The sequence below is a fragment of the Macaca nemestrina genome, chromosome 13 (assembly GCF_043159975.1).
Source record: "Macaca nemestrina isolate mMacNem1 chromosome 13, mMacNem.hap1, whole genome shotgun sequence".
Lineage (NCBI taxonomy): Eukaryota > Metazoa > Chordata > Mammalia > Primates > Cercopithecidae > Macaca > Macaca nemestrina.
The window spans coordinates 39,770,892-39,796,901 of record NC_092137.1 but is presented as its reverse complement, the minus strand read 5'-3'; the positions used below and the strand labels follow the sequence as shown (position 1 = coordinate 39,796,901).

The following is a 26,010-nucleotide window of genomic DNA, read 5'->3' as shown; positions in this document are numbered from 1 at the left end:
CATATAATTGAGTCAATATTTGTTGATATTTACAGTCCTACTGTGAAGACCATGGCGATATCACTGACCAAATGAAACAAGTCTGTTTATAGAGGCATCAAGCATTTACCTTAAAACTCAGTAGCTCTTAAACAAATTTTTTTTTGTTGTTTTTTGAGACAGTCTTGCCCTGTTGCCCAGGCTGGAGTGCAGTGTGCAATCTTGGCTCACTGTAACCTCCACCTCCCAGGTTCAAGCAATTCTCCTGCCTCAGCCTCCCAGGTAGCTGGGATTACAGGCACACGCCATCACCCCCAGCTAATTTTTGTATTTTTAGTAAAGACAGGGTTTCACCTTGTTACCCAGGCTGGTCTCAAACTCCTGAGCTCAGGCAATCCACCCACCTTGGCCTAACAAATTTACAAGAAAAAAGCAACCCCATTAAAAAGTGAGCAAAAGACATGAGCAGACACTTCTCAAAAGAAGACATTCATGCCGCCAACTAACATACAAAGAAAAGCTCAACATCACTGATCATTAGAGAAATGCGAATCAAAACCACAATGAGATACCATCTCATGCCAATCAGAATGGCAGTTATTAAAAAGTCCAGAAACAACAGATGGTGGTGAGGTTGTGGATAAAAGGGAATGCCTTTACACTGTTGGTGGGAGTATAAATGAGTTCAACTGTTGGGAAGACAGTGTGGTGATTCCTCAAAGATCCGGAGGCAGAAATACCATTTGACCCAGCAGTTCCATTACAGTGTATATATCCAAAGGAATATAAATCATTCTGTTATAAAGATACATGCACACGTATGTTCACTTGAGCACTATTCACGATAGCAAAGACATGGAATCAACCCAAATGCCCATCAATGATAGACTGGATAAAGAAAATGTAGTACATATATACCATAAAATACTATGTAAACATAAAAAGGAACAGAAAACCAAACACTGCATATTCTCACTTATAAGTGGGAGCTAAACGATGAGAACACATGGACACATGGGTGGGGGACAACACACACAAGGGTCTGTCGAGGGAGGCCAGAGGGGAGGGGAGAGCATTAGGAAGAATAGCTAATGGATGCTGGACTTATTACCAAGGTGATGGGTTGATCTGTAGCAAACCCATGCATCCTGCACATATACCTTGGAACTTAAAAGTTGAAGGAAAAAAATAAAAACTTAGTAATTCTAAGAATGCTAGGCCCAAAGCCAACTATTTATCACATGCAACTGAAGAAAATACATTTAAAATATCACTCTGTGAAGTATGACTTTCCTTTTAGATCAAATGGCTATTCTTCTAAACTTATTTTGCTCACATTCAATTGTGAGTTTTGTTACGTACCTAAGCAAAATGAAGCTGGTACTGTTAGTGTGCTCGCTTCATTAGCAGACCTTTGCAGACAGTTAAGTGTTGCCAGTTTTGTATCATTATCATTACATGATTTAGAAAGATAATCAGTTAAGTCAATTCCAGTAGTAGCTTTGTTTCCTTTTTACCCTAATTCTTAGAAATTTCGTCGGGTTTTTTTTTTGGTCAAAGATGTAACTTCTTTGTGAATGCTACTGTAAATTCAGTTCGGCATTGCCCATCTGTGTGCTTATGCATTACTGTGGTGGGCCACAACATCATGCTAAAAATTAATATTCTTACTAAAACCTATGGAGCAGAAAGGCACTTGAAATTCATTGTTACACCTGTATAAATCATAATTATCTCCCAACAGGCTGCAGTGTCCATTGAAATAGACATTTGTCAAAATAATTGAATTTTGTTTTTTTTTAAGACAGGGACTTGCTCTGTCACCCACTAGAGTGCAGTGGTCTGATTATAGCTTACTGCAGCCTTGAACGAACTCTTGGGCTCAGGCAGTCCTCCCATCTCAGCTTCCCAAGTAGCTGGGATTGTAGGAGGCGCTCACCACCATGCCTGGCTAATGTTCTTTTTTAAAAAAAATAGAGGTGGGGTCTCACTGTATTGCCCAGGTTGGTCTTAATTGATCCTCCCAGCTCAGCCTCCCAGAGTGCTGGGATTACAGGTGTGAGCCACCCCATACCTGGCCACTTTTTTTTTTTTTTTTTCATTGAGAACGGACTCTCACTATCGCCAGACTGGAGTACAGTGGTGCGATCTCAGATCACTGCAACCTCCGCCTCCTGGCTTCAAGCAGTTCTCCCACCTCAGCCACCCGAGTAGCTGAGACTACAGGTGCATGCCATCACGCCCAACTAATTTTTGTATTTTTAGTAGAGACAGGGTTTCACCATGTTGGCCAGGATGGTCTTGATCTCTTGACCTCATGATCCACCTGCCTTGGCCTCCCAAAGTGCTGGGATTACAGGCGTGAACCACTGCACCTGTCCTTCTTTTTAAAATATACACAGAATAGCTGAACTGCAAACTATTTGTGATGAAGATGACTGAATGCAAAAAAATACTTCCACATAGCAGTACACTTTCTCTGCTTGTCCATCAGTTGGATTTTAAAGTGTAAGCCTTCAAAGAATTGCTCTGTAAATCAGCCAAAGTGTCCTAGGATAGTGCTGTAAACTTTACCAAAAAAAGTTGCCTAATTTTGATGGCATTTTATTCAGAATATACTAGAAATCTGTAATCAAAGGATTCAACACATGAAGTGTCAAAATACATGAGGTTTGAATTTTTTGGTGAATTACAGTTGTTAAAAACAAAGCTGGCAGCAGGAAGACATTGATCATCTTTTCCTAAAAACCCGAAGGAAGAAATGAACAAATTATTGAAAGCTCAACAATGCACAAGACTTAATTATGAAATTCTGTAAATTTACTTTGGATATGGTATGGAAAGAATCTCCTGATGACTTTCCTTATTGTAATTGGGTAAATTTGTAGTCTAGAATGGAATGGAATGGAATGAATTTGTGAAGGCCTTAACTTTGTATCATCTAAATTTGGTAAAACAATTAAAAGAATGATAGAGGTAATTTGCGTTTTGTATTGTGAACATATTTGTCAAAGGCACTGTCAGTGGAGGGACTGAACTGGAGGGCTGAAATATTTACCCTTCCCATATGAAAAAATTGAACTGAAAGTATACTTCATTTACCAGAACTTGTTCAGATATTAGCACTGTAGGCAAATTATTTTTTCTCAAAAAAAAAATGGTCTTTTGTTAAACTTAAAAATTTCATTTTGCACAGATGTTTTTAGGGCCACCATAATAAGCCAGTTTATTGGATAATAAATATTTCAAATATTTCAAGCATATGATTTTCATATAAAATAACTAGCATAGTTATTTCTAGCATTCGCTTCTCAGAAATGTTCATTTGGTCTGTAAATTGTATGGTGACCCAATCCAGATGCCAGACTACATTTTGCATGTTTAAGACTAATGTTTATGGACTTCTTGATTAAGACGGCAGATTGAAATTTCATTGAAAGCTTTACCCCCTTCTTGTATTTACTGAAATGAGAAAAAGAATAGTAATCATCAAAAAAACAAATTCAGCAACCAAACAAGAGAAGGTCATAATCTAATGCAATAAACCTCAAAATATATTTTGGCCACAATGGAAAGAAAATGTTACAGAGCATTTGACAATAGAAGAGTGGTTATTTACAAAGTTACCGAAGCAAAGTGTGACCCAAAAATATTATGCCTAACCAAAACATCATCTTAAAGCCAAACATTTTGAAATATGAAAAAGTTCAGACAACATTTCACAACTAAGCCCTTATGGGGAAAACTATTTAATTCCAGGGATTGAGAGATTAATCAGCTGAGAAATGGAGAAAATAAAAGCAAAATGATTAGTGATAAGGATGAAATTAACTATAGAAGTAAGTTTGAATAATTATGGGAATTACTGTTAGGAGACAGAATCTGAATATTATAAACCTGGACAATAGAAAGAATAAACAGCAGAAAGAACAAGGAACAAAAATAGGAAGAAGGATATGCTCAATTTTATAAAAGTGCGCAATGAACCTGGTCTTTAGTTTAAATATATGCATGAAAAGACATCTTGAAGGCCCATAAATCCCTTTGGAAGAAAGTATCTTGGGGCCATAATCCTGAGGTTTAGGAAATTTTTACCCGTTTTTCTCCTGGAAGTAGGAAAAATAGGGCAGTTTTTCTTTCTTCAAAACAACTGGTATTTTAAAACTAAATTTTTTTCATGTTCTTGAATCATCCTGCAGAGATATAAAAAAGAGATGATTTTTACTTGTTTTGAGCTATGTTTCTATTTCAGAATCTTAGCTCATTAGTTACAAGCAAATTTTTTGTTCACGAGCAGTATTCAGAGCATCTAATAATTTAAAAGATTTTACTGTATGTTGAGTTGTATGGGTCAGGTGCTCACGGTTCTAGGAGTATCTGCATCTAAACCTATGGAGGTGGGGACAACAATCTGTTTTTATAAAGACCTTTCAGTTGATTCTAATACGCACTAAGTTGTACTTTCCAGATGATACTGATGCTGCTGCTGTGGGGACCACACTTTGAGAACCACTGATAGAGGAAAGGAGAGTAGGAGAGAGGCCCACCTGGAAGTAGTTGCCTTACCTCAACCTTGGATGTCCAAGAATGAGAGAGAAGGGGATACTGTGTTCTGCAAAGCTTTTTTGAAGGATGGCACACTGGTTTCCACCTGGCTGTCATCTCCCATTGACATCAGAGAGGGACATTATAAATAATGACCACAAAGCAGCTAACAGTTACTGAGTGCTCACTTTGTGCCAGGCCCTGTTACATGTCTTCCATATATTACCTCTTTTATTGACTTCTGAGGTACATATTCTTATTCCATTTTACAGATGAAGAAATTGAAGCAGTAATTTCCCAAAGTCCCACAGCTCGTGAGCAGCAGAGCCAAATGCAAGCTGTCTTACACCAGAGCTTATGCTCTCAGCCACATCAACAAAAGCTTTATTTTATGCTCTATTGGAAGATGACACAACTTAGTTCTGGAGATTTTTTTTTAAAAATTATTCTCTTCTATCTATATGAAGTTTATGTATTCAACTTCTAAAATTATTTAAAGCAGTTTAGCATATTATATAATATAGAGCAGCAAAGTTCCCAATAAAAATGGAGACCCAGAAGAAAAAAATTAGTGTTACTAAACCTGGACATAATGGGCAGCTAACTCATATGTAGGTACTGTATTTCTGTGTAGTGTAAGGCAAAAGACAGACTTGGGATTAAATTCAAAAGTAAATTACTACATGCTTCCTCATAAATAAAACATTTGAGAACTATGGTTGCCTTCATTGTTCATATATTGTCTTTAGTCATTTTGTAAATGGATGTGTACTATATCAACACCCTAAAACCATGAGGTTAAAACATAACTTGGAAAAAAGGAATTCCTGTCTCAGCTTAAAAGAATATTATCCTCTTTTTTTTTTTTTTTTTTTTGAACAATCTCTTCTTCTGTTAACCCCACATAAGGGTTAGAACTAGGAGAGATCTAGCCAAGTAGTCATTAGACTTTCCCAGATTACAAAGCATTTTTTATTAAATTTCCTACCAACAGAAACTTTTGATATTTAGTGAAGATTATTTAAATTTCATTACATTTCTGCAAAATTAGGTACTATTCAAAATGAAAACTGGGACATCCGTCTTATGAGTATTTAACTTAATTTAGGAGATGGATGAGAAGTAAAGTAGGTAAAAAGTGGAAAGTACATCCGGAAGATGTGGATGTTAGGGTAGAGTCTTTGTTACCTTCTGATAATGTAACTTCTGAGAAGAAAACATTAAGATAATAAAGCAATTTAGAATAATCAGACACTATAATTTTTAGTGATAATCATTGTGTTGATTATTGATTATATAGCCTTTTCTCTAGTCTTAGGACTTAATAGATATTCTTAACCTTCCAGGTTCTCCTTTAAAAATACAATCATAGCTATGGATCGTCTCCCTCAAAAACAAGTAGATCTAAATGTACAGTTTTAAAATAGGAAATGAAAGTTGTAGAATATAATTTTGTAGAAGATTTTTCTAGGCAACTTAGTGGAGCTAGCAGCTTTCTATACAAGCTGTATATTTAGAGAATTGAGTTTTCTGGTTAATTTAAAATTCTGCTTAACTTACATTTTATTGTATCTGAAAAACCAATTTTCGACGAACAGACTACAATAGCTATATCATTTATCATTAGTGATTGTGAAAGCATTTTGGGATCTTGTAATTACTTTAAAACAATATTAGCAACCCTAAATTTTATCTATTATGCAAAAATAATCCTGTGTACTTCAGTTTTCTCATTATTTAGGTTGTAAATATTTGACCTTACTGTAATAGGATTCTCTGATTTCTGTATTTCAGAATTGCCATTGCCTTCAGAAAGTGTTGATATTATTATTTCTGACATTCCATTTGGGAAAAAGTTTAAGTTAGGAAAAGACATCAAAAGCATTCTACAAGAAATGGAAAGGTAAGTTGCTGAATTTATTTTCATAATTTTTTTAGCTACTGGGCATTTAACCGAAATACATCATAGCTCTTCAGTTAAGGTCTGATTGCCTTATAGTAATTTCCCAGAGTTTTTGTAGCTTAATTTTCTAAGGTTTTTAAGTCAGAAGTTTATAATTGAAATAAATGTTATCCATATTATCTTATAAATTTTATTCAGAAAAAATACTAATTTTCTATTATGTACTGAGATTTGAATGTATGAAATAGGGACCTATATTTCAGTGGTCTGAAGCAAAATTTTACATATTTGCTTCTATCCCTCACAAAAAAAAAAAAAACCTGCCTTCTGTGTGTTAATCCACCACACGTAACAGATGAGAATCCGGGGCACGGAAAGATTAACTTTCTTATGATCACTCAGCTGCTAAACAACAGAACAAAATTCTGTTACATAAAGAACCTTCCATAACATAGAATGAGCAACACCTTTATTATTTGTTGTTGTCTTTGTCCATTTTCTGTTGCTATGAAGGAGTACTGGAGGCTGGACAGCTTGTAAAGAAAACAGGTTTACTTGGCTTGTGATTCCGCAGTCTGTAAAAGAAGCACAGTGCCAGCATCTGCTCAGTTTGTGATGAGGGCCCGAGGGTGCTTCCACTCATGTCAGAAGGCAAACCCAGTGTGCAGAGATCACATGGCAAGAGAGGAAGCAAGAGGGAGAAGGGGGAGGTGCCAGGCTCTTTTTAACAACCAGCTTTCCCTAGAACTAATAGAGTGAGAACTCACTCATCGCCCCTCACAGGGACGGCATTAATCTATTCATGAGATATCTGCCGACGTAACCCAAACACTTCCCATTAGGCCCCATCTCCAACACTGGAGATCATATTTCAACATGAGGTATAGTGGGACAAACATCCAAACTATAGCAGCTGTGAAATGAAAATGTGAAAGTATTCATCTTATGGTTTCTAATGACGTAAGGGAATATAATTCAATGGAAGCATTTCTTTGAGAGGTTGAAACAATGAGGCATGGATATGCATTTTTCTGATCGTCTAAATTGGTAAAGAAGAGAACCTAGAATGCATATAGTTATGAATGGACATGAATATAAGAGTTCAGTTGATATTAAATTGTTTAGGTGGGCATTTGATAACATAAATGTCAAGAGCCTGCTGTGTAAATAATGGGTCACCAATTTAAAATATGAGCCGTGTGTTTTAGATAGAGAAAATTCTAGGCATCTTGCCATGTATATATGTACAAAAAGATACATGTTTTCTACTCTACATAAATGGGATTATCCTTAACTTACTATACTGTAACATTGCTTTTTTTCTACTCAGCAGTGTCATGAATCTCCTTTCTGATCAGTTGTTATAATATACATTATAATTTTCAGGGGTTGCCACATTATATGTATGTACCATTATGCAACTAGTGCTTATGGATTAATATTTAGATAATCCTCAATTTTTTATTTTAATAAAAAACTATTCTTTGAACATCCTTGCATGGTTTTTCAAACTTAACTGTACGACCAAGCACCACAGTACCAGTTTCTTCATCTGCAAAATGACAATGCTATAGAACATACTTAGAAAGATAATTCTGAAGGTTAAATGATATATAATACAGAGCATTTCCAACTGACTGGCACATATTAAATCCTCAATAAATATTAGCTATATCACCATTATTATCGCTATTATTCTACTACCACTTCTACTATTACGTTTTCTTAGGATAATTTCCTAGAAGTGATATTGCTGGGTCAAAGGTTATGCACATTTCATATTTTTGCCCCAAAAAGTTGCCCCAAAAAGTTATTTCAGTTGATGTCTGCAGGAGTACTCATTTTCCCATCCACTTCCTCCTCGCTCAGTAGAAGAGGTTTCCCTCTTCCTGTGAGGGTTTATCCTCTCAGTTCCTTCCTCCTCAAGGATCACACTCTGCCCACTTCTCATTTTTATCTTCTGCCTACTCATCTGCTGGTTCTTTCCAGGAGATTCATTTATCCCTTCCCCAGACACGTTTGGAAGTCTTTGCATCTCCTATGCACTTCCATGTACTTGGCCCTGGGGATTACTGCAGTGAATAGGACAGGCAAGGTCTCTGCCCATTCATTGTGAGAAGACAGATGGTTAATCAGTAAACAAACTGGATAATATCAGATCATGACTGGTACTGTGATGGACATAAAACAAAATGTTTTGCTTTAGAGTGAGAGAAAAGTAGTGGTTACCCTAGCTAGGTAGTCAGGAAAGGCCTCTCTGGGAAAGTGGTATTTGACTGTGGGACGTGAATGATGAGCGTGAGTGATAAATGCGGGGTGAACAGCAAGTCCAAATGTCCTACGGTGAGAAGCAGCTTGGTGAGTTTGAGCAGCTGAAGGAGGTCAGTAAGCAAAGAAAGCAGGCTGTGACATCAGAAAGGTAGGTGAGGGTCAGATTGTGTAGGAACCTTGGTTGCCAGAGTAAGGGAGTTAGAATGTATTTGAAGTACAGTGCGAGCAACTGAGGAGTTAGCAGAGAATTTACATTTGTCTTCTGTGTGGAAATGGAAGACAGAGTGGGAGGGGTGACAAGAATGGAAACAAGACCTGTCTACCAGATTGTTGCTGTGGTCCCGGCAAACTATGAATGAAGTAGACAAATATGTGATACAATTTAGAGACAGAATTGTGTAGCTTTGCTGATGGATTAGACTAGGGAATGCTACCTAAGCTTCTCAGATTTTTGCTGGGCATGAGGCAGATTCCACTTAACTCTTGGTCCTTTAGCTGCCACTCTGTTTCTTCGCCTGTACAGCTGAACTTCTTGAAATAATAGTCTACACTTGACACCTCTGCTTCCTCACTTTCCAGTCCCACTCCACCCTGGCAGACGAGCATCTGCTCCTGCCTTCAGCTAGGATTGCTGTCCCTGGGGTCACTGATGATTTCTCATAATCCTGATCACCTATTAGTCCTATAGCATTTGTTATTTTATTGTATTTATATATTTTTTATTTTATTTTAAAGACAGAGTTTCTCTCTGTTGCCCAGACTAGAGTGCACTGGTGCAATCTCAGCTCACTGCAACCTCTGCCCCCTGGGCTCAAGCAGTCCTCCCATCCCAGCCTCCCAAGTAGCTGGGACTACAGGCACACGCTGCCACACCTGGCTGATTTTTGTGTTTTTTTAGTAGAGACATGTTTTGCCATGTTGCCCAGACTGGTCTCAAACTCCTGGGCTCAAGTGATCCTCCTGCCTCAGCCTCCCAAAATGTTGGGATTACAGGCATGAGCCACCATGCTGGCCCTATAGCATTTAACACTGTTGAAACTGTTTCCTTCTTGAAACTGTACTTCTTTGGCTTCCTTGACATCACTGTTGTCCAGATTTTCTCTGAGGATGTCTATTTCATGGGTCTTCTCCTCTGTCACTTTTAAAACGTGAAATCTCTGGCTCCTTGTCCCATTTTCTCTTCTCAACCTGTACTGCCACCCCAGATGATCCCATCCACCATTATGGCTTTAGCTACCATTTACTATATCTTTACCTCAAGGCCTGGTCTTTTCCATTACTCCAGGCTGTGTATCCAGCAGTCTGGTGGAATCCACACTTACGTGTTCCTTAGGTACATCAGCAAATTCCAAGCTGAACTCCTTACTCCCCTCCTCCCTCCACCTCCCACCCGCTCTGACTCACCCACCCACTGAGCTGCTTTCAGAGCTGCCTCCCCTCTACTTCCTCCCATCTTTGCTGCTTTTTCTGCTTCCAGCATCCTCCCTTGCTGCAGCCGCTTGCCGTCGCTTTGCCTGGCTCATTCCTGCTTATCTTTTAACTCACAGCACAGGTATCTTCCTCTGGGAAATGCTCCCCTTTCTCCCATGCCCGGGTTTGGGACCCACCTCATGTTCCCAAGCCCCTCATGCCTGCCTTGATTGTAGCATTTCACTCCCTTTACTTGCCTCTCTCTTCCAAAGAGATGTTCAGTGATCTCTTAGCAACTTCCAGGGCTGTGTGCGGGACACAGGCAAGTGTTGTCATCACTTTTTCCACATAAGTGCTACACAGACTTTGATAATGGAGTAAATGCATTCTCCTCAAAAAGCTGACATTTCAAGATCTGCCCTTCTTTTTCTGATTTCTGCTTTGCCATTTCTTTGTTCGTGTCCTAACTCTTTCCTGTTAACTTTCTTCTGCTGTCAGCCTACTGCTTTTAATACATGCAGTCTTTAGGATTCTGTCATTCGCCTTTTCCTTTGTACAATCATTTATTAGACTGTGACTACAAATTACTTTGAGGCTTGCCTTTTAAGTGGAGTAAAAATAGATAATTAAAGCAGATTTGTACTAGGGATTTCATAATTACTATAATGAATATACATTATAGAAGATACTACCTAATTATCAAAAATCCTTGTATTTAAATGGATAAAATTAAATTTCAAATTAAAAACACGAAATATTTTAAATGCAGTGGGATTGTTTGTTGTCTAGAAAGGGAGAAAGATAGCAATTACCATTTTTTTTTTTTGTCAGAGTGCTTCATGTTGGCGGAACCATTGTATTGTTGCTTAGTGAAGATCACCACAGGCGCCTTACAGATTGTAAAGAGAGCAGCATCCCTTTGAATTCCAAGGACAGTCACACAGATGAACCTGGAATTAAAAAGTGCTTGAATCCTGAAGAAAAAACTGGTGCATCCAAGATAGTGTCAACTTCATTCGAAGCCAGGAACCACGAGTTCTTAGACAGAATGTCACCATTTGGCTCCTTGGTACCAGTGGAATGCTACAAAGTTAGCCTTGGAAAGACAGATGCGTTCATATGTAAATATGAGAAGTCGCACTCTTCTGGACTATAGCAGGCTTGCTGCCATCAGCCGGGTTCAGGCCCTTGTAAGTTAGCTGTACAGCAGAAGTTTGCTGTCTCTAGGATTCATATAGTACCCACAGAGCTCCAGGTAACCAAATTCCCCCAAAGACGGGAGGTGTGGCTGTTGGGTACACGTGCTTGGTAAGAGTTTCTGCTTTATATTCTAAAGTGCCTAATGTTTTTGACAAAAAAGTTACCGAATATTTTTTAGACTTAAGTTTTATATTCTGTCAGAATGTGAAAAGTTCTGCCCAGTTTCTGAGCAAAAACTTCAATTTCAAAATAAAAGTTTTCAGGGGTTCACCTAAGTGTATCACAATCAATACCAGACTGGGGATATTTAACTATCAGATTTTTGGAAATGTAAAAACCTTTATATGTAACTTCTTTTGATATTAAACTTGATTTTTGAGCCTGTAATTTTCTTCTCCATTGGAATGAAAATAATTTGTATTTGCAATACATTTTATATGTTTATTCTGTAAACCAACAGTGAGAATAATAACTGAATTAAGCCAGTATCCTTCAAAACATGATGGAAAATGAAGTTTGCTTTTTTTCTAAAAGCATTCATAGATTGTCACCTCACCCTTATTTGTAGAAATTCAGTTTGTTTCTTATGTTCACTACCTGAGAAAAGGAAACAGTAAGTTGAGGAGAATATATGCTCTGGTTTAATTTTTTTCAATAGTCTGATACAATTGTTCTGCTTATAGGCAGCTTTAGTGGTATATGAACAACTCTCCTATGTTTGGGAAATTTTCCACCCCGTGAATCACCTCGCCAAAGCAGAAGTCATAAAAGCCGTTTTCCAGCTAGGGTGTGGCAACCTGGGCCCCTGGTATCAGGTGCGCCCATGTACAAGCTATGGTGTTTGTACCCAGTGGCAGCACAAAGCGGTCTTCACCAGGACATTCCTCTCCTGAGGTTTCAGCACTGCCCTTGGCTAGGTAGCCACCACTCAGCTTCTCTCTCTTGCCTTCCTAGGAAGTACTGAGAGCCACCTACTAATCTTGAATGCATTTCATTTGTGCTCAAACTAAGTAAATTTGGTTGTGTTGTTAACAGCTGGGATTCTGATAATGGCAACTGATACTCTGAGGGGTTTCAAGCAAGAGGCCCCCAATGTGAATTCGTTATCGTTATCTGGCTTGGTTGGGTTAAAGGCAGTAAGGATACAGCTAGTGTTACAGAAAGTGAATGGCATGTGATGGTGAAACAGTTCATAATGCCTGTGCTTACCTGACGCTCTGGGAAACATCAAAAACCTGAGGAATACAAGCACTATGGGGCGGGCTGTCTGCTTTTGGTAGAACTTCACAACTCAAAGAAAAAGCAAGATTCCTGCAGTCCTTACTCCTTGGGTTAAAGCAAGGGTCTCAGTCAGGGGCGACTTTTGGTCACATACGGTAACGTCTGCAGACATTTTTGATTACCACAACTTGAGAGAGAAGAGAGATACTCCTGGCATCTAGTGGATACAGCAGATAGAGGATGAGAGATTAGGTTAACAAGGTAATGGATGGCAAGTAGAAGTGGTGTATTAGATCAGATGGGGCCTTGAAGACTATTTTAAGGGCTTTAGCTTTTACTCAAAACCACTGAAAGAGTTTTGAATAGGTGATGTCACCTAACTATGTTTAAATGATACTGTAGCTGCCATATTACGAATTGATTGTAGGAAGAGGAGGGTGAAAGTAAAGAGATCAGTTGGGAGTTTTTTGCAATAATTCAGGCAAAAGAAAATGGTAGCTTGCCCCAGGATGGTAACAGTAGTGTTGGTAGGAGGCACATGGATTCTGGATGTATTTTGAAAGTAGAACCAGAAGGATCTGCTGATGTGTTAGATGTGAGGTATGATAAGTGGAGAGGAGACAGGAATGACAGAAGACTTTTGGCCAAGAACTTGGAACAATAGCGTTTTCATCGGCTAAGAGAGGAAAGGCTGCAGAGGGTGCAGGTTTGGTGAGAAATATCAGAGTTCTGTTTTGGACTTGTTAGGCTAGACAGCCTAATTTAGACTAGTCTAGACAGTCTAAACTAGCAGATCTTGTTTAGACTTGCTTGCTAGACAGTTTTAGACTTGCTAATTTTGAAATATGCATTAAACAAAGTAGAGATGTTGATTAGGCAATTGAATATGTGAGTCTGCAGTTTAAGAAAAAAGGTCTGCTCTGGAGATACATTATGGGAATTTCCAGTATTTAGGTGGCATGAAACTGGATGGGATCACCAAAGGATTGGAAATAGGAGAAAAAGACCAGGGCTGAGCCCTGAATTCCTCCAATACTGAGAGGTTGGGAGGAGAAGAGGAATCTCCAAAGAAAACTGAGATGGAACAACCAGTGAAATAGAAAACCTAGTGTGGTTGCCTGGAAAACATGAACAAAGGGTATAGAGGAGGAGTATTTAACCCTATAAATGCTGCTGACTGACCAAGTAAGATAACTGAAAATTGACCGTTGGCTTTAGCAGTGAGGGGGTCCTTCATGACCTTGACTATGGGGCTTTCAGTGGAATGGAAGGGGAGCAAAACCAGACTGCAAAACCAGGCAGGTCCTCACCATGTCATCCTCATGAGTGTCAGTTTAGTTGGATGGTCAGGGACATGAAAGAACGCCTTGGGAAGAGGAATGTGGATGGACATCTTATACTAAGAGAAAATAGGAAAAGAGCTGTAGATAGCGAGCATAGACAGTTCTTACAACTAGTTTTGTAGAACAGGTAGGCAAAGAAATAGGAGTAGTAGATTGGTAAGGATTGTGGAAGCAAGAGAAAGATTTGTTGGGAGAAGTACCTTTTTTTTATGTTACAGAGAATTCCAGAAAAGATGGAAAGATGATGAAATAGGAAAAAAGGGATAAGTGCTGAGCAGTGTTCTTGAATAAGAGGATAAAATGCAGACCACAATTGGAGGAGTTAACTTTAGACAGGAACATGATAATTTGTTCACGATTACAGGTAGGAAGACAGCATGCAGACATTTCAGCTATAGTATAAATATGCTCCTAAAAATTTTTTCATTCTCAAATTTATGCACTAAAAATAACAGAATTTATGAAAAAAAACATAAATTCTGGTTAGGGCAAACCACTGCAAACATCCAGTTTTGCAACCTGAACACTAACAGAAACACCAATCTTAGTAAAAATATTGGCACAGTTAAGACGTTTTATTTCTAAGAAATATGTAAGTAAATAAGAACTTCACCTTTTCAAGAAAAGGGCAGTGTCACCTTGATAGACTTAGGCATAAAGAAGGGTAAGGAGATGCTGAGTTACACAACCGGCACTGTCTGCCTGGCCAAGGCAGAACCTGCGGCCAAGATGAACCAGAAAAAGCCTGTGAACCAGAACAAGTGCCTTATTCCGCACCGTGTTCGTTCAGCTGATTCCACTGGCATCCTTCGCATTCAGCTGCTCCTGTCTGGTGACACAAAGCTTTAACATGCTAAAGAGAAAAAATCATATATGAACCAACCCAGTTTCCACATCAGAGTGACATCATCTCCTTACTTAGCAATAGTCGATTTAATGCCCATTACAGAAACACGTGTTGTAAGAGAACAGATTATAAGTGGGAGCAGATGCTGGAAGGTGGGCGGATGTGGTGGTGGTAGACTGTGGAAGTTCTCTTTCAACTGCTTCAACTTTCTCAGTGAAAAACCATCCAGTAACTTACCCAGTGTCTGAGTCTGTAGCTGGAATAGCTACCCTCAGCAGTTGCGGAATACCCATAATGGCTTTCTGAGCCATGGAGTAAGGGTATAGATTTTTGGAAGGGCTGCTTCACACTCCTTAGGTTCCCCTTCCAACCAAAATAGGCAAAGGCAATACCATATATTTGTAGGAGCTGCAGATGTTAGTGCCACCACTGAGAAAGGCACAGATGTTGATGGAACTCTCTGGCATCTGAAGGCAGCCTACATAAGCTTTGGATTTGCTGCTCTGACTCTTTTACTATTAATTGTGGCGCGGGCTAGAGACGGCTCTCCAGTTGGTCCAGCCCTACTATAAGCAGCTCCCTAATGCCCTTAGAGACCCAGGAGATCTGATGGTGCTCAGAGCAACTGGGGCCGACCTGGAGGGTATGTGGAGCCTGCAGCAAATCCCAGTAGAGGAAGCACAGCTGCAGCCTCTTAGCTTTTGGAGCAAAGCCAAGCTCTTTTATGCAAGTAATTATTCTCCTTTTGGAAATAACTCTTGACTTGCTATTGGGACTTGCTTCTGAGGGCTTGACGATGGGACACTAGGTGACCATGTGACCTAAGCTGCCCATCTTGAAGTAATGACACACCAAGCCAAAAGTCGCATGGACCCTACCCAGCAGCACATCCTCATCAGATGGGAGTGGTATATATCAGCACTGAGTTCCACATGGCTGACTACACTCATGAGCTGCAGGGGCAGTCAGTGCTTTTTCCTCTCAGTGTGCCTCCTGCCCCACTCACCCTTCCCTCATAGCCATGGTCTCATGGGGAATCTCCAGTGCGCAGTTCACCAAGGAGAAAAAAGTCAAATATGGCTTACAGATGACTCTGCAAGTTTTGCTGGCACCTGTGGGAATTTAATTGCAGCCCCACTCAGTGAAAGACAGTGGGGAAAGGAGATCCTCCCAGGGAGCAGGACTTGGAGTGGTCCACATTATGTACTTTTCCTGGAAGGAGAGATGGCCTCAGAGGCAGATCCTCACCATGTCATCCTCATGAGTGTCAGTTTAGATGGATGGTCAGGGACATGAAAGAAGGTCTTGGGAAGAGGAATGTGGATGGACATCTTATACTAAACCCCAATATAGGTGAATATATGTGTCCTATTGGAATGGTCTCAAGAGGCCATAATGTGTAGGAGGTTCTAAGTATGTAGGTGGAAGATTGCCTGCCCAGTGCCCTACCTTTTCCACAGCCATCCTGGTGCTTGCTCAGTGGCCCCATAGACAATGGTTGCAGAGACAGACAGAAACAATGCACTGGCCCAACAAGGACTTCTCGCCAAGATGTGGCTACTGCCACTGCTGATTAATTTCCAGCAGCAGTGACCAGCCCTGAGACTTAATGTAACACTACTGCTGTGGTTTGAGTTTGTCCTCCTGGAAGCTCACATTGAAATTTGATCCCCAACATGATGGTTTTGGGAGGTTGGACCTAGTAGGGGTATTTGGGTCATGTCAATAGATTCCCTCACAAATGGATCAATGCCCTCTTGAAGGAGCTAGTTCATTCTCACTCTCCCAGGACTAGATTAGTTACCAGAGATTGACTTGTTAAAAGCAAGTTCTGCTTCCTAGACATTCTCTTGCTCTCTTTGCACCTACCCACTGACTTTTCTGCTTCTCTGCCATATTTTGAGCCAGCACATGGCCCTCACCAGAAACTGACCAGATGTGGCACTATGCTTTTGAATTTTTCAGCCTGCAGAATCATGGGCTCAATAAACAACTTTTCTTTATCAGCTACTCAGTCTCAAGTATTCTATTATAGCAACACTAAATGAACTAAAACAACTACAAACAGGAGGGGAATTATATTGAAGACCCTCCCCTTGTGAAGAGGGCAATAATTAGTCCTCACTGGAATATTTACTATTTAATATTTACTATTTACTCTGTATTTGAATACCAACAACACCTCCCATGAACTTAACAAATTACCTTATTCACTATCATTCATTTCCATGTAACAGTGCTTCTCACTAAAGAGCTCATTTTACAGGGATGACAGTGAGACAAGAGACTGAGGCACATGGGATTTCTTGTCTTACCATGTGTTCCATAACCTGAAGCACAAGGCCTTATGGCATGATGGAATGGCTTACTGAACACCCAGTTATTGTGCCAGCAGGAAGATAACTCCTTAAGAAGCTGAGGTGCCTCCATACAGGATACTCTGTGTGCTATGAACCAACAGCCAATAGATGGTGCTATTTCTCCCGTAGTCAGAATAAAGAGCCCAAGAGCTGGAAGTGAGAGTGGTACCTGTTACTATATCACTCCTAATTACCCTATTAAAATGTTTGCATCTTATCACTAGAGCATCTGGGCTCCCTGGCTTAGAGGTCTCAATGCCTCTTGTTCCAGGTGGGAACCTTCAGTGCTGTCTCCTATTGCATGAAAAGTCAAGACATACTCCATACCATCCACTGGTCTCTCCATCTCTTGGAAAGATCAGTTACATTAGAACAAATGACCACACCACCACCACCGCTACTGCCACCAGCCTGTGGGTCTCCTTTCTTACAGGGCAACCATGAGAAAGGAGCTTTCACTAGGGGAATGCATAAGCTGCTTGATGCCAGGCAGTCTGGATTTGATCTATCAGCTCTTTACAGGAATTGTCTAGAAAGACAGCTGCCCTGCACCTGGGAAACTTGAAGGACCTAGTGATCTTAGGGACACATGAGATGTTATAATCTCCCTGCCAGGGAGAGGTGAGGGGAAAACCACCAGTTGTATGGGAATCTGAGCTTGAATGTAGTCAGCCCCTTTTTCTGAGAAAAGAGGTGCCCCCAAATTCCCAGCTGCTCGTTGTCCATTTAATCCACTCTGAGCACCCAGGGTCATTCGTGGAAACCCTACTCCTTTCAAAATCGTTCCCAAGAGAGGATTTCTTCTGTCAGCAAACACAACAAGAAGCCATTGAATTAAGAGGTAAGACTGCCACCCAATTATTTTGGGTTATTGATTCCACTGGACAGAAACACACAAACAGGTTGAACTATGTGGGCTGAAGTGTTTGCTCCTAGTAATCAGAGAGAGGTATGTCTAGAGCCCAATGTTAACCTAGGTTCTTACCAAGACCGGAGATGAGACAAAGGTTTTCTTGGAGATAATTTATTCTGGGAGCTGGCGACTGGAAGGAGTAAAAGAGAAATAAGGAAAAAGGTAATCCAAGGATGCACTGTTGAGCAGATCACCACTGTGAGAAGCTGGGATCTGATCCTGTAGGACCCCTCTGAAGAGCTGCGTAGGATGCAACCCAGAATCGTCTGCTTAAGGAGCAAAAGGAGAGAATATCCACCAGCTCCTGTCTCCCACTGGTCAAGAGTAGGATGACTTTCAACTCCCTCCCAATTTAAGAGTTCCATCCCACAGTGTAAACCCTAACTTACAGAATGTCAGATGGAACTAGAGGAGGAATGGAAGCCACCCAGAAATCATGTTCTTGACATGGATGTGTTACCCTTGTCAGAAGGCGAGAAGATGAGCAGATTTTTGTGTCAAGTATAACTGCATATTTTACATGCAAATATTCGTTATTTGGAGGAAGTTTAAATATCAAATTAAGAACAGATATTGATGTTGGGCATCCAAAGGGTGCATCAAAGTGATAAATTATTGATATTTTCCAATGTTTGAGTCCCACCTTTCCAGGGCAGGAACCAGAACAGCTTTTCCAACCTATGTTATAGGTAGGATGGAGGCCAGACACTGACATATGATCATTGGATTCAGATGTGAGCTATGCGGAGGAACCAGGCACCATGGAGTCCACTTTCTGGGGGACAGGCAGCAGAAGCATATGGCCTCAGGGGCTAGCTGGGGTAGAGGACAGCATTCAGGGTTCAGTATCCATGGTGCAAGCTATCGTGTGGCTCCCCGGCAGGGGTGGCAGTGGATCTTTGAAACTACCATCTTGTTGTATGGTTTGGATGGTGTTCCTGGTTGTGTAGTCCCCTAGATTAATTTTCTGGCCCCCTTGAGCATTCTAATTTTTTTTTTTAATGAATTCCTTTTCTGCTGAACAACCTAGAGTTATTCTGTTGATTGCAACTGGGGGCCCTGTGCCACACACCAAGGTTACTGAAGCACTCTCCTGCCCTGCAGGCTCTGCACATCTCATTCTCAGTGGAGTCCCTCCAAATGTTTTGCATTTTTTCTTTTGCCGTATTTTCTAGGTGTCTATTTTATCAGTATTTGGCACTCCCTCCCCAAAATCATTTTTAATGTTTTGGCCTCCCAAAGATTTTGAATAATACAGTCTTTGTCATCGTCTGCCTAAGCCTTACATACATCTTTAGGAGAAAAGAAGAAACATGTAGGCGTGGACTGTGTGACTGAAATGCAACAAATGATGGATTAAAAAAAATTCATTTCTTGATTTGGAGTGACAGTGATGTAGATCATAAGGGGTAGTGGTATTAATGATCTCGGTGTACTCTGCAGAATTAAATCATGATTTTAGTTTCTGCTAAAATATCTTTAATAAATGCACACAACTATAAAGCTTTTTGAAAATTTATGAAAATTTGAGGAAATCAAATAAATGCAGTACTATTTTATAGCATTTTTTCCTCCTCCAGAATAGGGTACAGGGTGTGGCCCAGACAAGAACAATTAATATTTTTTGAACTAAATTGAACTAGCTCCTGGTAGGAGGAAATAAATAAATGCCTGTAGATCTGAGAACAGTGAATCAAAGGAACACTTGGAAACCATCCAAGAGGCAGACAGCTCTCCAGGGAGACACCAACTTCCTATATAACCTAGAAAGCTAAGTCTCAGAGAAATGCAAATCAAAACCACAATGAGATACCATCTCACGCCAGTTAGAATGGCGATCATTAAAGTCAGGAAACGACAGATGCTGGAGAAGATGTGGAGAAATAAGAATGCTTTTACACTGTTGGTGGGAGTGTAAATTGGTTCAACCACTGTGGAAGACAGTGTGGCGATTCCTCGAAGATCTAGAACTAGAATTACGATTTTACCCAGCAATTCCATTACTGGGTGTATACCCAAAGATTACAAATCATGCTAGTATGAAAGCACATGCACATGTATGTTTATTGCGGCACTGTTCACAATAGCAAATACTTAGAACCAACCCACATGTCCATCAATGATAGACTGGATTAAGAAAATGTGGCATATATATACCATGGAATACTATGCAGCTATAAAAAAGGATGAGTTAATGTCCTTTGCAGGGACATGGAGGAAGCTGAAAACCATCTTTCTCAGCAAACTATCACAAGGCCAGAAAACCAAACACCGCATGTTCTCACTCATAGGTGGGAAATGAACAATTAGATCACTTGGACACAGGGCGGGGAACATCACACACCGGGGCCTGTCGAGGGGTAGGGGGCTGGGGGAGGGGTAGCATTAGGAGAAATACCTAATGTAAATGATGAGTTGATGGGTGCAGCACACCAACATGGCACATGTATACCTATGTATCAAACCTGCACGTTGTACACATGTACTCTGAACTTAAAGTATCATTAAAAAATCAAAAAGCTAAGTCTCATTAGGGATTCAAAATATACTGAAGTTTGAGAAGAAATGCTCACTTAGATATTAAGTAAATATGTCTGTTCAGAGAGCTTTGCAAGAAAGCCCTTGGACTAAAATTAGTGAGATGCAGTCTTAGCAAAATCTTGTTAATTAAGAAATCCAGGTGAGTTTTTTTTAATGCATGCTCATATTTTCCCATAGTGTTTGTAGCCTTCTCAAATCTTTTATTTATTCATTTATTCATTTGCTTCTTTCTTTACTTAGCTACCAGGCAGTGAGTACTCGCTACATGTCAGGTTCTAGAAATGCTCCTTGGTAAACTGGCCCTGCCTGAATGGCTGCTGTGACAGCTCTCTGAAAGGGATGTGAGCAGGAGCGAGAGGATGCCAGCCGGAAGTCCAGGCTTATGAGATACAGGAATATCCTTGACCTTTGGAAATGGAGGGATGAAGCCCCTCTCTGGAACACCTCGGCAGAGAGAGAAAAATGAGCTGAGTCCAGGAAAACATTTGAGAGAAATTTATGGATTGTTGGAAATGTAAAGAAACAACTTAAAACGTGCTTGAAGAGCTCAGCTTTTTATCTTAAATTCCATGAATTTATTATGTTCCAGAAAGGAGATTTGAAGTGTAATTTTGCCATCTGAATGCCACAATCATTTAATATTGTCAGTTTTCATTAAGTTTCTTCAGTGAGTTACTGCCTGCTCAAGATGAAACAAATGACAGCAATTACTCCAGGGCCCTTCCGTACCCACCCCCAACCCTTACACATTATTTCTACCATTTTTTGGTCACCCTGCTAGCTGCCTTTTTGTGACTCTTGCCCTTGGTATCTCTACACTATGTAAGATTGACTTCACCTTGGACGAGTGGACACATTAACCGTGTATTTTGCCAGAGAGACCAAAATGCCCAGTACTGGCCTGTGGGTATTAACATGCAAACCAATTAACATGGGACAATTTGTTCACTGGGCCAAAGGTTTTTTGTCTGTTTTTCTGTACGTCAGATTATACCACTCTTATGTTTGGAATCCTCCAATGACTTTTCATTTTACTCAGAATGAAACCCGAAGTCTTGGGTTTTATTGGAAAGGTGTTCAAAGGGTGCCGGGTAGCCTTGTCTCCCTCTTACTTCATCTCAACTCTCCCTTTCATTCTACCTTTCACTGACCCTGCCACATGCAAAGCTTGTTCCCATCCCAGGCCTCTGTACCTGCTGTCTACTCTTCCTGGACATTCCTCAAGTCACCTGCATTGCTCAGGCTCTCTGCACAAGTGTTTTCTTATCAGAGAAGCTGGCTTCCCTAAACTGGCCATCCCCTCACCCTTAGCACTCTATTCTCCTAGCCACCTCATTTTTCATTCATAGCACCTATCACCACCACCTACTGCGCAAGCCATGTTTTATTACTGTCTGTCTCTCTGAGACAGACACAAAGGAAAAAAGAACAAATGGTCTTTCCTGGAAGGAAGTTTTTTTCTTTTTTCCTTTGTCACCTTACAATGGCAGCTTCTTGAAGGCAGCAGCTTTGATTTATTCACTATGTATTCCCTGCCCTTGAATCAGTCTCTGGCACATACTGGGCCTCTATAGAGATGTGACAAATGAAAGAACATGTGAATGAGCAAGTGAACACAACTGGTCATTCATTTGACCACATGTGTCTTTGTTCCACAGTATTGAGATGTCCCTGTTTTCGCTGAGGCCCCAGAACCATTTTGCCACTGTGGACCTGCTCCTAAAGAGACCACAAAGAGTTTGAGTCTACAATAGTAAGCAAAGCCTGAGAACAACAAAAGAAAAGTGACATTGAGAAATAGAGGCTGTGAGGCAGCAAGTCGGCTTCACGGACCAGGGATCACCGTCTTGGTGATGTGTCATTCATTTATTCCCTCATTCCTTCAGCACACATTTACTGGCATTTCCTCCACACCCACTGACATCCCAAACAAGTTACTTTTCGTGGTCATCTGCCAACCAAGTGAACAGAGCCAGAAAGGTTCAGAATGCTGAACCAAGTTTCCCTCGCATTGGCCAAATCCATGCATTCCAGTGTCACAAAGGAAACAAGAACAAATTGTCTTTCCCTGAGGGAAGATTTTCTTTTTCCTGTGTGATATTGGAATGTATGGAATCGTGCAACACAGAAGCAGCTCCTCAATCGTTACTAGGAAAAGATTGACATATTCTGACACCTTTCTTGATTATGTAGGCATATCACAGGGCCTACAGACCCACAGGCTGATTGCTTTAAAAAATAATGAAATTGTACTGAATTTCCTCTTAACTCATTGTATTCTTACTCATCTGGCTCCTCAAAGGAACTGGTTTTGGCGGGGCGGCGGGGTTGGATAGGGTTCTGAGGGCCACTCACCCATCCCACCCCGCATGGCTCCAGCAAGGCTCTCCCTCTAGCTCACCCTCGGTCTTTCCTCATCTTCATTTCACTTCTCTTGAAAACCATTCCCTTACTCCTGTGAACACTCTTTAAACCGTTACTTTATTTGGAGAATTCTTTAAGAACTGGTTCATCTCTTGAGTCAATACTGCACTAATCACATGCATTATCTCCCCCAGATTACCTTTCACAGTTGGTTCAGTTTCAATTCCCAAGTCCATTTTATTTGAGAAACATGTTGGCATGATAGCGATTTACCATCGTCACCACAGAGGCCTGTAAAGTAGAGGCTCCTCGACGTGTTTGTAGAAATACAGATACTTACTTGGACAGGCTGACCTCAAAATCTACCTGACTTTTTTGCTGGGGAGGTGAACCTTCTGCCAGAGACTGGCTGAGAGATCTCGGGTTAGTGCTCCGAGTCTCCGTTCCTCTGCTGTCAAAGAGGGATGACCATCATAGTTTCCATATGCCTCCAAGGCTGTCTTGAGGTTTGTTTTGGTTTGGTTATGGGATGTTTTCTAAGTCACTGCACGGTGACCAGTGTCTCAAAGGGAAAATACGAAATGAAGTACTGTACTTTCCTTGAGATATAATAAAAAACTTGGAAGGTTTCCTTGTTTTGATTCAACATCAGATGGCTTTATTTTATTGTTAGTGTAACTTAATATGTTACGTCTTTTAAATTAGTTCACATTCAACTTGGATAAAGGAAATAAAAGTTTGTAGAGGTGTTCAAAGTATTTTTCAGGCTTCTTAAATGTGTGGTTATTACCACCATTCTTGGAAATCACATTAGTTCATGGATGTCTCCAGAGAGATTGAGAGAAATGATTGACTTGCAGGGCCACACATCAAGACAGTCAGGGAGCAAGGATGGAAATTCATGAGTCTTTGAGTTGCTATCCTACCTCTAACCGTAAGGCTAGATAGCCTCTTTTTTTTTTTTAATTACTTTCATCTAATAATTTAAAAATTGCCATCAGGGATGCTGTCACAGGACAAAGCAAGGAGGACATACCCACTTATATATAAATCTTTGAGCAGCCCTACTGACATGGGAATTTCTCATAATGTTCTGTGGGGGAAGTGCCAAGAAGGTAATTAAAATTGCTATCATCCCTTTAGGCTACTGCAAACTGCCGGGTCTCTTGAAGGTCAGTCATGTAAGGAGAGGTTCTGTGCTTACACAAATAGGTCTGGCATTCTTTACAGAATTACAAAGTGCAGTGTGCACTCTGGCTGAGAAATATAGAAGCTTGAATAAAAACTATACAGCAGTAACTTCCAAAGAGACGCTTGGAAAATGCAGGGGAATGTGAACCTAGCTACATGTATAAGATGTTGACAGTAGGCTCAGATAGGGTTAGAAATGCACTATGGAAATACTGCTGGGTCTTGGGTAGTTGACGTGGATGCTGTGCAGGAAGGTGGAAGGACTTTGGAGTGAGCAAGCTGGAAACCAAATCTTGGCTAGTATCTTAGGGAAGGTTACTTAACCTCTGTGAGCCTTGGCTTCTCTACCCACAAAGTAGGGGAAAATAATAACAAGATATGCTATATAAAGGACACAGCCCTGTCACTGAGGACATACTGAGGCAGTCCCTCACTCAAGGACTCGGTCTCATCAGTGACAAGAAACAGCGCTGGAATAGCTTATGAGAACCCGAGCCTTCTTTGCCACTTCTTATTTATGTCTAATATTTACAAGAATGAAGGAGACCTAAAAGTTGACAATAATATGGCTCCACTGCCATCCTCTTAGAATTAATTAGGTGCTTTATTTATTGACTTACGTATCTATTTATTCTTTGAGAAACCAACCAAGTCCAGAACAAATGGCAAATCAGGGCTTAGAGGAGAAATGAGAAAACTTCAACAATTTATTCGGGTCTTTAGATTCATTTTAAACTCTTGTGATTAACAGATTCAACCAATATGATAAGTGCAATGTGTTTTACCTGTGGGGAATGAATTTGAAGCCCACTGAAGCCACAGCTGGGTGAAGTTCAGTTCAGGCCTGGCCAAGTTTCTAAAGCAAGTATTTATGTGTTCATCACAATCAACCTGACTGACAGGCAAAGCTATGAGGATGGATATAAAAGGTGTTTCATGATTCAAGAGTGAAATGCCCTGAGCTGTGATTGTGTTCTGGGAGCAAGTCAAGGGAGCCCAGACTCTCTGTGTAGGATCCAGCGGAGCCTCCGTGCACCCTTGCTATAGCAAGGTTTCCATGCCCTTTCCAGGATCCCCAGAGGATGCCGCTTCATAGTTAGCCAGATATTGAGGGAATTTGCCCCTAAGGTCTTGATTTAGAACACTTCCTGATGAGCATAAAGGTACAGTTCATCCATCCTCATACCCACACTCAAGGCAGTGGCCTGGTCAGACTCTGGGCCAACCAAGATGAGCACTTCACTAGGACAATGGTCTGTGCTTTAGGAAGATCAGCCCTAAGATGTGGGAGTTTATTCTCAGAATTTCTCATGAGTTCCAAAAAAGGGAAATGCTTACCTGAAGCAGACCAATAGTCTATCTGGTGTGATTGAAACTGGGGATGGCCAGTATGTGACATCTGCCTTTCCCTTTCATTCACAAATGCTACATCTTTCCCCCTTGTGCCTGGACTGAAATCTTCCCAACCACTACTGATTGATCAAGCTCACACTTAAACTGAATCCTATTTTCAGGTCTGAGATGCACAACTTCTGGAAAACAACTGGAAATCAGAGAGGAATCGGCTGGCAGCTGTGTCAAATAGCAAGAAGGCGCATTTGGGCCATTGAACTATTTTCTCAACTACAATTTCCAATTCCAGTCTCCATTAAATAAATGCTATCCTATATGACACTGAGTTAACCATAAAACTTAGCAATTTTTCCCTTTTTCCCAAATTATTTTATCTCCTTTTTGATACAAGAAGCAGTTTCCTTAGTAATTAACCTAACTCTACAAATTCTTTAGGTGTCATCCTAGTTAACTTCCCTTCTTTCCCCACCTCCATGTAACTTACCAGCAAATCAATTCCATCTCTAAAATACATCCACCTACTCCTCTGCATTTTCATCACCACCCTCTCCATCCAGGCGCAATTTTGT

General features: G+C 40.5%; 1 protein-coding gene and 1 long non-coding RNA gene across 10 annotated transcripts in view; one reads left to right on the top strand and one right to left on the bottom strand.

The window, feature by feature from the left end:
- LOC105464894 (THUMP domain 2 tRNA and snRNA guanosine methyltransferase) overlaps window positions 1-25,621 on the top strand; it is a 54,860-nt gene extending 29,239 nt beyond the window's left edge. For 2 of the 8 annotated variants that reach the window (XM_024787722.2, XM_011713017.2), the window contains exons 9-10: window positions 6,319-6,427; window positions 10,940-11,695. In XM_024787722.2, coding sequence (XP_024643490.2) covers window positions 6,319-6,427; window positions 10,940-11,264 — 434 coding nt within the window. In that variant the 3' untranslated portion in view covers window positions 11,265-11,695. Of the gene's footprint in view, window positions 1-6,318; window positions 6,428-10,939; window positions 11,696-20,773; window positions 21,188-25,602 lie in introns of those variants that run through there. The other 6 variants (XR_011611632.1, XR_011611631.1, XR_011611630.1 and 3 more) reach the window with 6 other exon arrangements.
- LOC105464893 (uncharacterized) lies at window positions 2,423-11,060 on the bottom strand. 2 transcript variants are annotated; one of them, XR_011611634.1, is made up of 4 exons: window positions 10,921-11,060; window positions 6,895-7,002; window positions 4,075-4,172; window positions 2,425-3,441 (listed from the first exon to the last, which is right to left on the bottom strand). It is a non-coding gene; the product is annotated as an uncharacterized lncRNA (long non-coding RNA). The 2 variants fall into 2 exon arrangements; XR_011611633.1 differs by lacking the exon at window positions 10,921-11,060 and having other exon boundaries at window positions 2,423-3,441; window positions 6,895-8,005.
- Window positions 25,622-26,010: the final 389 nt, after the last annotated feature.